The sequence below is a fragment of the Oryctolagus cuniculus genome, chromosome 7 (genome assembly GCF_051225735.1).
Source record: "Oryctolagus cuniculus isolate XC-2025 breed Fujian yellow rabbit chromosome 7, ASM5122573v1, whole genome shotgun sequence".
Lineage (NCBI taxonomy): Eukaryota > Metazoa > Chordata > Mammalia > Lagomorpha > Leporidae > Oryctolagus > Oryctolagus cuniculus.
The window spans coordinates 151096054-151109535 of record NC_142873.1 but is presented as its reverse complement, the minus strand read 5'-3'; the positions used below and the strand labels follow the sequence as shown (position 1 = coordinate 151109535).

Below are 13482 nucleotides of genomic sequence, written 5' to 3'. Positions count from 1 at the left end.
GACGGTTTCTGGGGGCAGAGGACTGGGCGCCCACGGCCAGGGTGTCTTCCAGCAGGGCCGTTCTTAATGCATCACCGATTACAAGGGCCCCAGGGCCTTGGCCTGTGGCTGCACGCTCCCCGCTTCCCAGCAGAGGCTTCCCGGCCTGCACTAACCCGTTGGCTGCTTGCTGTGCAGAGCGGCTGGAGACAGGCAGAGCCACCCAACAAAAGCAGCTGAAGGCGGAAGGCCAGTGCCTGCAGCTGGGACTGAGCCTGTCTGGGATTCTGCCCGTCCCGGAGCGTGGGCTCTGGGTTCAAGACTTGCCCCAGCAACTTCCCAGCTGGGTCACCTTGCCGGAGTCCGGTCTCTCGTGGACAGTAATAGAAACGCGGATTTGGTAGGGCTGCTTGCAGGAAGCACTAAGTAAATGCAGGTGATGCAGGGTTTCCTGCCTTGTTGGAGAAAGCCAATGGCCTTAGGGCTCCTGGGCTGGGGTGGCAACGCCCACCAGAGGGAAAGCACTGCTCAGCGCTTCGATGAGGCGGGTGCTCAGTGCTCAGTACCCAGTACTCCTAGGTGCTGAGTGAGCCCTGCTCTTCCTGTTTGGCACCTCATAGCCTTCTCAGAAGGAAAACCAGGGGACTGCTGTGCTCCCGGAGAAGAGGGTCACGTGCCAGGGGTGAATCAAACAGGCGCCCCAGGCATCCGTGGCGCCCTGTTCCTGATCATCACTGCCAGCCCTGGGCCCCCTGCAGCAGCGGGGCCCACACCCCCCTCCCCCCTGGTGCCCCTCCTCCTCCCCACCCCGCCCCCACCTCCCGGGCCTCTACCTGAAGTGAGTCACACTCAGGCTGTGTCACTGGGAGCTGTGTTGTGACTCCCCAGCTGACAGTTTTACAACACACACATTAAACGCTCCAGGACCAGGAGGGAAAGCTGTCTGGGCCTTTCTTTGGCCAAAACCCTCCTCCCATGCCCTCCTCCCCCAGGGGCCTGAACCACCAAGCCCCCCAAGGAGCTACTTTGCTCCCTGCCTCCACAAGCCTCTGCCAGTGGTGATGGGGGGAGTGGGGACGCGGTGTTGGGGCGCCCTCAAGCAGGGAGCTGGGAGCCCCAGAAGGTAGGCTGCGGGGATAGGGCAGGGCCTGTCCTCGGCCCTGCCTTTGAGGGCAGGTGGCCCTCGGAGAGGGACGAGATGGGCACGGAGCGGCTCCTCCTCTGGGTTGTGTTCATCTGGTTCTCCCCACTGCACCGATCCGGAGCCTGAGGCTTAAAGAACCGCAGGGACTTGCTCCAGTCCTCAGGGCTGAGCGTCCAAGCGCCCGGCCTCGAAATGTTGCTCACAAGGCTGACTGAACCCCCCCTCCCCGCCCCACCCACCCTACAGGGGGAGAGCGCAGCAACCTCAAAGCAGGGAAACTGGCAAACCTCAACCCAGGAACCTGCCCCGTGGCGGCGGCCCTGCCAGCCCCGCCACCTTTCCCGGACCCGAGCCCACCCCACCCACGCGACATTGTCATTTTGCATCACAGACCCAAAGCAGAGGGCAGAGGAGACACAGGAACATTCTTTTATTGTACATTGGAGAGAGCCCTGTGTGCTGGTTCAAGGTGCAACAGACAGAATATCCAATTCAGAAAAGAGGGAACCGGGAAAGGGACGGGAAACCTCTTGAGGTCCAAAGTTGCAAACGAAAAACGGTAAAAGATTTCCTCACGCAAGAGGCATTTTTGCAAATACCATGCAAAACAGGCAGCTGGTGTGCCTTAAGAGAATCCCTATAAATAACAGAAAAGACGCTCCCAGCATTCCTTTACGTGGACTCCGAGCACGGGGGAGAGAAACGAAACCAAAATGCCTTTTGGCATTTCAAGATATTTGGCACTCTTGTGGTTACATTTTTTACAGTCCATTAAAGAGAATAAACTGACACAATATTAGAGAGAAATCAGGCTGCTCACACAATAGACTGCCAGGGGCCTCGGAGAAAGCTCAAGCATTTTTTTTGTTTTTCATGTTTTTTTTTTTTTTGTCCTGACATATAAAACGTGTCCATTTGCATTAACTTGGGCAAATAGCTTGCTGCAACAAACACAAGCTTCACACTTTATTTTAAAATAAAACAAGGATCCTCTCTCGTCTCGTCCCTTCGAAAAGTTATCTTCTTGTTCGAGACACATTCCTCATATAACCTCAAAGGATGACCAAAATCAAACAGTATCTACAGACATCATTTTCTGATTCTCTTGTACATCCAAGGATAACATTAAAAAAAAAAAAAAACTGAACAGCATTTCACATCCAAGTGCAAGAATCATTTTTGCAAGATTAAATAATGTAAACATGGGGAACGGCCAAATCAGCAAAGAATGCCAACACCTCAAAACACCCGCGGCTGCAGATTCGCAAGTGCCTCCCATCCAGATAATTGCGCAATATTCACCAGATAGAAAAAGAAATGGATATTAATTTTGACAAATAGCTGCAACTGAGACTTCTTTTTATTCTTTATATGTGTGTATATAGTGATTTTTTTTTACTTTTTATTTATTTTTTATTTTTATTTTTGCAGAGAAGACCAAAGCCGCCTCCGCCGCCTCCTCCTCCTCCTCCTTTTCCTCTTCCTCCTCCTCCTCCTCCTCACGCCTCATCTGTTTCCCGGCCTGACACGAGATACAGGTTGTTGATTTCATCGTGGAAGCAAGCTAGTAATAAATTTCCAAGTGCTTTCTTTTCTCATGCTTTTTGCCAATGACCGTGATCTCGTCCTTACTCTTCCCTCGCACTCGCTGTGGGGGTTACACCCCCGGAGGCGCCTTGTCGCTCATATTTTTCAGCACGTCATCAATCCTATCATCTTCAATAACAACTGCAAGAGAGGGGGAGAGAGAGGTGAGTGGCCTTCCGGTCTAGCCAGGGGTCTCCGACGATCCCCGCCGTGCCCAGTGGGCGGGGGCGGGAGGCCGGGCAGGAGAGCTCACCGCGAGCTCAGCCAGCCCCATCCTCCCGGGCCTCTGCGCGAGGTCCCTTCGAAGCCCACCCCGCACCTGGCCAGCGCCCAGGGAAGATTCTGAGATGAAGCAGAGAGGCTGCGAGCCGGGCGCGCGCTGGCCGCGTCCTCCACCCACCGCGTGCATCACTTAGGAATAAGGCTCGGAGGCTAAGGAGAGAGAGGAGGGCGGCCGGGGCCGCCCCGGGGACGTCCCCGACGCAGCTCCGGTGGCCAGCGCCAGGCGAGGCGGCGCACTGAGCCAGGAGGCAACGCCGCGGCAGGTTCCCACGCGCGCAGCCAGTGCAGGCTTCGGGCCCGGCCCGGGCGGGCGCCCCTCTCCCGCAAGCCTCGGGTCCCGGACTCGGCCGCCAGGTCGCCCCGCGGCGCTTTGCCGCCGGCCTGGGGCTCTGCCTCTTGCCAAACCGTCCGCCTCTACCCAGCCTTGCCTTTCTCCGCGCGCCCTTCGGCCCTCGGCGCGACAGTCACCTGTCGAGGCCCCCGGGTCTCTCCGCGGTGGCCCTCGCGCTGGCGGCCGCCACTGCCGCCCCGACTGCGTCCCAGGCGCGCTGGCCCTCCCGCCGCAGCTCTACCGGAGCTCTGCCGCGGCCCCGTGCGTCTTCCCTCCATCCCTGCGCGCCGGTCCCTCCCGCCGGCCGTCGGTTTCCCTTACTGTCCTCGCGCCTCCGGAGCTCCCCTCGGAGGCTCTGCGCGTCCCCGACCTCCCGGGGCTTTTCCAGGTCCCCCGCCCGGCGCCCAGGCTTGGAAACCCCCTCCCCCTGCCGAGTAGCGACCGTAAAGCCCGCGACCCGGACGCCAGCTCCTCGAGCCGCGCGTCCTGGGGAGCCCAGGGAGCCCTGGGACTCCCACCCCGGAGGGATACAGCGAGCGCGGCCGCGACTCCACTGCGCCAAAGTGGGGGGAGGTGGATATCAGAAAGCAAACTTTGGCGCGGGTGGGGACACGGGTAGCAAGCTCCAGCCTCCGCCGCAGCTGGGAGCCGCCACGCCCCCGGGGTGACCCCGCCGGGGATCGGGCTGAGCGGGACGCGTTCCCGCGGCTCGCCCCAGCAGGACCCGCAGTGCGGGATCCCCCAGTTCTGCGGGAGGGGGCTCCCTCGCGTCCGAACCTGAGAGCGTCCGAGAGGGGACCCTGCGAAGCTTAGGCCGGGGCCAGGGGCTGAGGACTCACCCCGCTTGCTCCGGCCGATCTGGCCCAGCTTGGGCGGCCGCTTGTTCTGCCCGGCGCCGAAGAAGTTGTTGGTGTCCTGCAGGCGGCACGAGAAGATCTGGCCCACGTCGCCGCCGTCGCCGTAGGGGCTCAGCTTCTCGTCGCCGTAGGGTAGCACCTCCGACATGGTCGCGTCCCGGGGCTCCGCGGCGGCGCCTCCTCCGCCCGCGTCCCCGCCCGCGGCGGACAGGGTCAGCGGCGCTGGGGCCGGGGGCGGCCGGCCGGGGACGGCCCGCGGGCAGCGGCGGTGGCGCCGGCGACAGGCCGGGGGACGCCGCTAGGGCGAGATCGCGCCGCCCGCGCCAGAGACCCGGCGAGCGCCCGCGGCTGCGCTGCGCTGCGCTCGGGCTCGGCGCGCGAGTGGCTGCTGCTCCCGCAGAGGCTAGCAGGACTCACATCCTCGGCGCGCTCGGGCGCGGGGCGGGGGCCGGGCCGGGCGGGGCCGCGAGCCGGGGGGGGGGGGGGCGCGCGGGCGGGCGGGCGGGGAGTCCCTGCGAGCCCGGAGGGCGCGGGGCCGAGGAGGGCGCGCCCCGGGGAGAGGCGGCCGGTCTAGCGGCGGGGGCGGCGGCGGCCGGGGAGGCGGACCCGGGAGCAGCGCGCGGCGGAGCTGCGAGCGACGGGGGGAGGGGCGCAGAGCGAGGAAGGGGGGAGGGAAACGGAGAGCGAGGGAGGCAGGGGAGCGAGGGAAGGGGAGAGGGAGACAGGCGAGGGGCTGGGCTGCAGGGGAGGGGCCGGGGAGAGGCGAGCGGAGGGGGGACCTGGCCGGGAGGTGGAGAGCGAGGGTCGGAGAGGGAAGGCGGAGGGGGGTGGGGGAGGAGGAGGAGGCAGGGGCCGGAGCCGCCGGCGAGCGCGAGCGGCGAGCGCGAAATGCCGGCCGCGGCGCCGAGCGAGGCGCGGGGCGGAGCGCGGAGGAGGCGAGCGCGGGTCTCGGGGAGAGATCCCGGGAAGCCGAGCGACGTCACGGGGCCGCGCCGGCCGGCCGGGGCCGCGCCGGCTTCCTGCCCCCGCCCCCAGCGCCCGCCGAGGGGCCCCGGCGCGCCCCGCCCCGGCCCGGCCCCGCGGCCTCCGGGCGCCTCCCCCGCGTCCCCGCCCGCGCCGTGTTTACCCGGCCGGGAGCCGCGGCTCAGATTCCCGAAGGGAGCTGGCCTCGCCGGGGTCCAGCTGCCGGGCCAAGTCGGAGGGCGCCCTCCCCCGACGCGCCCCTCCCCCAACCTTGCACCCCACTTCGGGGCCGCGCCGCTGGGGCCTCCCTCTGGCGCTCGCCCCGCCCGTCCTGAAAGCCTCGCTCGCCCCGCAGCGCCGGGCTCCCGCTCCCTCGGGGCCCCAGGGCGCGGGGTGGGGGAAGGCAAGGGCAGCCCCGCCTCCCGCCCGACGGGGGAGCGCCTGGTTCCGCCGGGCTCGTCAGGGATGCCCCGCTCCCAGCTCCCGCGGCCTCCGCCAGGGACGTCCCGGGCCTGCCGCCTCTGCCCTCGGGGGCCTCTCTGGCTGCTTCAGGCGTGAGCCCTGGGGAGAGATTGCGGAGTGTGGGGCGAAGAGCGAGCTCCCAGATCCCGGGGCGGGGGGGTGGGGAGACTAGGGTAGCCCCAGAGGCCTGGGAGGCGCACCTGCCTAGCAGATGGCAGCTCGGAGGGCGCAAGGTGCGTGAGGAGCGCTCATTATCCTTGCCCCGGGCCGGCGGCACCTGCTCTCTCCCTGGGGACCCTCGTCGCTCAGCAGGGCCGGCTGATGGCAGAGAGGAGCCGCCGGCGCAAGGTCAGGCCACCTGCGGGAGGCAGGGCTGGGTAACGCGGCCACGTCGCCCTGGCGACCTCTCACCTGACCCGACCCGCTGCCCTGCGTCACCGGTGAGAGCCCCGCTGGGGTCACCGTCCGCTCCAATCCAGAACTCTGGGTGGGTGGGGGCGGGAAGGGAAGGGCAGAGGTTGTTAGTGGGGTAAGCCCGGGAGAGAGACCACCTGAGAGGCGCCAGCCTGGCCCCCTCCCCAAATTAAACGTAGGGTTGGCACGCCCCCAGAGGCCAGTGCCTTGGCGGAGAAGGAAGGGGACTGAGAGGGGCCGTGGAGGCAGTGTGGCAGGTGGAGCAGCCGGAGCTTGCGATGTGCTGGTTTTGCCAACCTTTGGGGAAGCCCCCTATCCTTTCTGCGTGGCAGCCGTCCCAGCTGTCAGACGGGGTCTGCGGTTGGCTGGCTGCTGTGTGCCTTCCAGGACAGCGATAAGAACAAAAGCAAAAGGGCTCCGACCTCCACTGGGAGTGGATGTGCACTAAACATGGAGAAATGACTCGGTGAGCCACAACCTGCCAGCCCATTTCAGAGCTGACCCCCGAGGCCAGGAGGGCCGGGGCTGAGCCTTTCCCCCATCCCATTAGCTTCCTGGCCCTGTTCATCCAGGCTCTCCTGGGGGTCGGCTCTGAGGCCAAGGGCGGCATGAGAGCAGGCAGTTCAATCAGAAAACCGCAGAAGGCGCCTCCATTTGTATCCTGCTTGCTGTTTTGTCCGCCCCCCCCCCCACCGCCCAGAGCATTTTCCCATCCATTGTTGACCTTGCTTCTCAAAATAAATACCGTTGGAGATGGAGACGTTGCATTCCCTGTTTAACTGATGTAGCAGAAACAGGATAAAGACTTGCCCAAGGTCACTGCCTAGTTGCGGAGCCGGGAGAAGCCGGGCTTCCCGGCTGCGGTTCCAGGTCCCTGCAGAGGGCTCCCTGCCGTGGTGACACAGCCAGCAGGGCTGGGACCATGCCACTGATCCTGCACCATGCTGGCTGTGAGAGTCCCACAGAGCCGCTGCAGGGAAGGTGAGTCCAGCCACTGACCAGCCCTGCGTGCGGCGTGGGAGCGGAAGAGAAGCCGGTCGTGTTTGCCTCGCCTGGTCCAAATGAGGTTAAAGGTGGCAGCATCCACCCTCAGGCACTGGGCCTCTCCCTCTCCTCCCGGGGAAAGCATCCCCTTGGCCTTCTGGTCCGAAGGAGTCCACCTTCAGAGCTGGGAAGGACTGCGAGCCTCAGGCCCATTTGATAGATGAGGCTGGAGGCTGGGGGATGTGGCCAGGGCCACTCATGTTTCTGCCCAGGGAAGGTGGGAGTCAGCATGGAGCCCTCCACCGCTGCCCCCCGCCTGTCCAGCTTCCTCACCGACTCGGAGCTGGTTGTGCCAAAGATTCCAGATCCGGGTGAAGGAACCAACTAAGGAAGGTAGGCATGAGGGCTGCCGAGGAAGCCCAGGAGTACACGGTGTGGGCAGCAGCCAGGGCGAAGAGCTCAGGAGGGGACAGCCAAGTTCAACCCCCTGCCCTGTCACTTCCCAGCTCTGTGCCTCAGTCTGTCCATCTGTCAAATGGGGATCACAGCTGCTGCTCCTTATTCTGGGGCAGGAGGCCTCCGAGGACTCTCCCTGTGGCCCTGCTTCCCTGCAGATCTCTGACTGCATCACAAAGTGGGAAACGTGGGGACCATCACAGCTCCCCCCACCCCCTTGCAAAGCCAGTTCTCCCAAGTCTGAGGGAGCTAAAACTGGCTGGAAGCACAGGTTGGGGTCCCAGAGCCCTGCCTCTCCACCCACCCCCCAGCCCTCGTCTGCAGCTCCTTCCCCATAAGCCCAGGACTCTGGACGGAGTCCAGCACAGGCCTGGACCACCTCCACGGGGCCCCAGCACCAACGCTGCAGGATCCGTGAGTCAGGAAGAGGGAAGCGCACAGGAGAGTTCCCTCGGTGCTTGGCCCTCCCTCGGATGGGGAAACTGAGGCACGGCAGCGTCAGACAATGATGGCAAGACCCGGAGAGGGATGTCGCTGCTGGACATCCCAGTGTGGGCACGGTGGGCAGGCCACACCCAGGTTCCCATGGCAACGGAGCACCAGGACCGCTGAGCCTTGCCAGGCCCAGCTCCTCGGACCCTGTGGTCAGCAGGGAAGGCCAGGATGTGCCTGTCAGTGGCCAGCTGATGGCCTCCCTACAGGGAATCACCACTCTGAACCAAGGCTGGGGACAAAACCGTCCCCACCAGCCCCTCCGCTCAGTGACAGGTGTAGCTCCCCACCATCCCTCTGCCTGCCCCTCCTGACAACATTCACACACACACACACACACACACACACACACACACACACGGGTCGTGGGGGAGGGAGGGAGGGAGAGAGAGTCTTCCATCCACTGGTTCACACCCCAAATGGCTGTAGTGGCTGCAACTAGGCCGATCAGGAGCCAGGAGCGTCTTCCAGGTCTCCCATGTGGGTGCAGGGGCCCAAGCACTTGGGCCATCTTCTACTGCTTCCCCAGGCCATAAGCAGGGAGCTGGATCAGAAGTGGAGCAGCCAGGACTTGAGCCCATATGGGATGCCGGTGTTGCAGGCGGCAGCTTTACCCGCTACGCCAGTGCCTGGCCTCCCTGAGACCCTCTCCTTAAATACAGCCTCACAAGGGAGCTCCCTAGATGAAAAGCAATAGGAGCGGAGAAGCTGGGGCCCCACCCCACAGCTGGCGTCCAAAGAATAACTGAAGCTCTACAAGGCTGTTTTTTAAAAAATTATTTTGTTTTGTTTGAAAGGTAGAGGAAGAGAGACAGAAACATAGCCAGAAAGATCTTCCATCCACCCAGGCTGAGCCAGGCCAAACGGGGGGCCAGGCTCCAAAAGCCTTCCCCAGCCTGTCCAGGGCTCCTGAGACCCGATGTCCCTCACTGAACAGCCCCCACCTTTGCCAGACCACTGAACGGAGCCAAAGCGTGGCCACGGCAGGGTCCAGGGGGCGCTGGCTCACCCCAGTGCCGAAGGAGCAGCCACCGCCTGCCCGTGCCCGACTCAGTGCCAGGGCCGGGCTGATTGCCGTGCCCACGTCCGCGCCCCCAGCAGCCTCAGGGCGTGGCTGTGATCCTCACCTCTCTGCCAGGGCCGGCAAAGTGGAGTGAGTGGCAGCCCAGACCCACACGCCGTGGAGAGGCAGCAGGCCTGGCTCAAGGCCGCGCTGTCCGCTGCTGGGTGACACAGCCCACAGAGGGGGTCAGGAGAGCAGGCACTAGGCCTCTTCCAGTCTCTGGACCTTGGCACAGCCGCACTGGGAGACTGGGGGCTGAGGGAGCAGATTAACAACTCCAGCCTGTCACGGCTGAGCCCGGGAATCTGACAGGTGCGAGACGTTCTTTGCCATTTCCAGGGAGTCTCTGAGCCCCGATGGCCCCTCAGGTGAAGAATTCAGGGTATTCTGGGAGTCCCCTCAGTGTCCCCCCAAGGACACAGAGAGGTGTTCACACCTTAAACCTGGAGGCAGGGGGCTGGTGCTATGGCATAGCAGGCTAAGCCTCTACCTGCGGTGCCAGCATCCCATTTGGGTGCCGGTTTGAGTCCCGGCTGCTCCTCTTCCGATCCAGCTCTTTGCTATGTCCTGGGAAAGCAGCAGAAGATGGCCCAAGTGCGTGGGCCCCTGCACCTATGTGGTAGACAAGGAAGAAATACCAGGCTCCTGACTTCTGATCAGCCCAGCTCCAGCCATTGCAGCTATTTGGGGAGTGAACCAGTGGATGGAAGGTCTCTGGCTCTCTGTTTTTCCCTCTCTCTCTGTAACTCTGCCTCTCAAATAAATAAATAAAATCTTAAGAAAAAAGAAAAAACCTGGAGGCAGCAGAACCAACTGAGGCGGCCCCCAGATCAGACTCAGCGCTGATCAGAAAGATGTGGCCACCAGCTGCAGAGCCCAGAGCCCACCAGGAAGGTGGCTGCAGCTGGCTCTGGGCCCATCTTTCCCCAAGCACTTGATCCAAGTCCTTCCCTGCCCATGGCTGGAGCGCATTTGGCATCCGTGCCGGCCCCGTAAGGTCGGCAGGGCTGAGAAGCGATACTTGCCCGTGGCGTGGTCAGCTACAGTGAGTCCAGAGGGTGAGGATGAGCCGCCCAGCTGTAGCCCAGGTGCCCTGCCGCCTACACAGCACTCTGCGCGCACACACGAGCCGGTGCAGGGAATGCAGGCAAGGGTGGGTCCAGCCCAGCTCTGCCCATGGGACCGTGAGGCAGTCACTCAGCTCTGGGAGCCAGAGATCGTCTCCGCCATCCAACGAGGGTGCCCAGCCTGCAGCCTGAGTATCAAGGCCAGAGCTGCCGACAGCCACAGGCAGTGAGTCCCTGTGCCTAGGGCCTGCACGGGCGGCCCCGGGGCCTCTGCTTCCAGGAATGTAAACTTGCTGTGGCTCAAGGAGCAGCCACCATGTGGTCATAGAGCCCCCCACCCCCATCCTGCCAGGCCCTGGGCTGCACAAGGCTCAGGGCAGAGTGCCACCCGGCCAGGGAACAGGTGAGAGAGCTGTGTGCCAGGACAGAATCAGACATAGAAACAGGGGCAGGCGTTTGGCTCAGTGGGGAAGATGCTACCTGGGTCCCTGGAAGCCCACATCACAGGGCCGGGGTCCAAGTCCCAGCTCTGCTCCCTATCCCAGCTTCCTGTTTATGCACACCCTGGAAGGCCGCAGGTGACGGCGCAAGTACTTGGGTCCCAGCCACCCGTATGGGGCATCCAAATTGAGGTCCTGGCTCCTGGCTTCAGCCCAGCCCAGCCCCAGTCATTGCAGGCATCTGGGGAGTAAACCAGCAGATGGGAAATCTCTGCCTTCCAAAAAACAGGAAGGGATGGAACTGGGGCTGAAATACAAAGCTCTGGGGACAGGGAGACATCCACACACAGAGAGGAAGAAACTTCCACACACTCCAAGGCAAGAGAGAAACGGCGGATGAGAGCCAGGAGGGGATCGCAGAGTGAGGGGAGAGAGACGCACAGGACAGGAGGAGGCGCGACCGAGGGAGCGGGCCGGGCTGGGGGCGCGGGGCTTCCCGGCGAGGAGACTCTTCTGGGGAGGAAAACCGAACTCTGTGCACAGTGGTGTTCCACACTCTTCCCCAGTGTGAAGTCATGTGCGTATTTTAAGGACGCTCGATGCATTATGCATATCCCATTTTTTGTTTAAAGAAATCATGGTTAGTATATTTAAAGATGTGAATGCCTGGGAAATTAGAAGGGGAGAAATGTGGGATTTTTTCGCCCCTGCCCTGGAATTTTTTGGGTTTTTCAAAACTTTCACATCTGCAGCAAGCTCCCTGCTGAGCTGGGCATGGAACGGAAGAAACCGGAGAATTCCCGCTCCTCCCCTCCCGGGGCTGCACGCAGCTGGCCGTGGGATCAGCCGCCCCACGTCCTCCTCCAACTCTGTTCTCGGTCTTCCAAGGCCGGCTCCCCACCCCCGCCAGGGAAAATTGCAAAGCACAACCTGTTTCTCTACAGGAGCACACTGCCCCCTGGGGGCCATTGTGAGAACTGCAGCATCAGTGAAGTCCTTGGGAAGATCCATCAGGGCTTTGTCACCAGCTGGCCAGCAAGCCGGAAACCCGGTCCCAGAGGGTGGTAACCAGGAAGGCTCTGGGTGAGAGGATGGGGCATAGGCAGGGTAATTTAGACCTGACCTTTAGGATGATCTCATTGTACACACCACGCCTAGGGAGTATGTGACAGGTGCAAGGCGTCTGGCACACTTGGTGCTTAATGAATGTTTGTTTCAGCAATGGCCTACCAGTCACAGCCCAACAGTGGAGGGATATGGATCTGAGGCCCCTAACAGGATGCAATGGCTCTGGCAGGGGCTGAGGGTCCAAGCCTGGGCCTGCTCGGCCCCTCCAACCAGGGCCAGTGGCACGGGCACAGCCTCACGTGTCCTGGTCTCGGAAAAGAGAAATGCCAAGTCCCTCGGCTGGCATCTGGGAGACAATAAGGCAGCTGCAGGGGAAGTGAGTGATGAGCACTGCGGGGAGCAATTCGGGACATCGGACGTGGACGCTTATCTCATCCAGCAGCGGCAAGGCAACAGTGCCTGACGAGAGAAGTGCTGAGCCCCGGCTTTCAGAGACTGCGGTCCCAAGGCTGCGGCACACAGCGAGCCTGAAACAGAGCCGTGGCTCCTCTCTCAGACCCGCAGCCTCAGAAGGGGGCCTCAAAACTGCGTGCCCTGGTCCTCCTCTCCCCACCCACCGGCACGCAGAATGTCAGAGCTGAACAGGATGGTGCAGAGCTTCCGGCCCAAATCCCACCTTTCACGGACAGAGCTGAAGCCCAGGAAGGTGAAGTCACTTGACCACAATCACACGGCAATGGGGCAGAACCAGACAGGAAGTCAGCCTTTGGGGCTGGGTCCAGATCCCTTAGCATCATCGGTGACTGCTGGGACTTTCCTGGATGGCGTGCTATCTCTCCCGCACCGTCCATCCAGCCTGTTCTCAGGCCCTGAAAGAGGAATCCAGCCTCGCTCCTTACAACCAAGTCACCGCTCTCACCTGTGGCCCAAAAGCCGACTCATCCGGGCAGCCTTCCAGGACTGCCTCTCCTATACCTGCTCTTTCATTCACGGGTTAATTCCTTCCTTCCATGTACACTCAGTGGTTAAGAGCTTGGGCTCTGGATTCAGACCACTGGGGTCTAAGTCCTATCATCCTTGTAACCTCGGGCGAGACCCTTGACCTCTCTGGGCCTGTGGCTAACACACACACCTCGCAGGTGAGGACCGGATGAGATCACTGTGTACAGCACCGTGGAGGCTCCCTGGGGGAGAGCCAGCCCTGACGTCAGCCCTAATTACTGTGTACTGACAACCTAAAACCTGGGCCCGAGGACGTGATCCCTGCCCAAGGCGTGGACCAGGCTGCCAAGAGCAGGAAGAGGGCCACAAGAAGGGCACCAATCAGCCTGCGGGTGGGGCGGGGCCGGGGAGCGTTCTCGGAAGAGGCACTGAACCCCGAGCGTCAAAGGGAGAGCAAGGTGACGTCGGCAAGAAGAAAGGACCAGGATTCCAAGACGGAGGGCGGCGTGGGACGTGTACTCAGCGCTGCTGGAGTCACAGGTGTGAGGCCCTGGCGCAGGTGAGGACCCCGCCTGGGTGCAGCGCACTTCCTGCTAAAGTGCACCTGGCAGGCAGTCGGTGATGGTGCAGGTGTCTGGGCCCCTCCCACCCACCTGAGTTCTGAGCGCCTGGCCCCTGCCTGGCCCAGCCCGATGTTGTGGGCATGTGGGGAGTGAACCAGCAGATGGAAGATCTTTGTCTCTCTGCCTTTCAACTAAGATGAAAATAGATGAGCAATGTTTTACCCAGGGATGAACCAGCCTGGAAAGGTGGCCGGGGGCAGGGGTCACGCAGAGTTTCACGTGTTGTGGGAGAGCCAGGGTCGATCCACAGATGGCAGGGAGCCTGGGCAGGGGCTTTAGCCAGAAGGGGGGCCCAGCCAGGCTGGTGGCTCAGGCGATCACCCAACTC

The 13482-nt window shown here is 62.6% G+C and overlaps 1 protein-coding gene across 1 annotated transcript; it reads right to left on the bottom strand.

The window, feature by feature from the left end:
* Positions 1–1536: 1536 nt before the first annotated feature.
* CAMK2N1 (calcium/calmodulin dependent protein kinase II inhibitor 1) lies at positions 1537–5220 on the bottom strand. Its single transcript, XM_051856751.3, has 2 exons — positions 4163–5220; positions 1537–2851 (listed from the first exon to the last, which is right to left on the bottom strand). Exons 1-2 carry the CDS (start codon positions 4326–4328, stop codon positions 2781–2783), a joined length of 237 nt encoding a protein of 78 aa, XP_051712711.1. The 5' UTR covers positions 4329–5220; the 3' UTR covers positions 1537–2780.
* Positions 5221–13482: the final 8262 nt, after the last annotated feature.

What these genes read in the sequence shown, in the direction of transcription:
- CAMK2N1 (XM_051856751.3), bottom strand. Translation starts at nt 4,328, where the DNA reads ATGTCGGAGGTGCTACCCTACGGCGACGAGAAGCTGAGCCCCTACGGC. An exon ending in GATCGGCCGGAGCAAGCGGG is followed by an intron (nt 2,852 to 4,162) that starts GTGAGTCCTCAG and finishes CCTCTCTTGCAG; the next exon opens with TTGTTATTGAAGATGATAGG.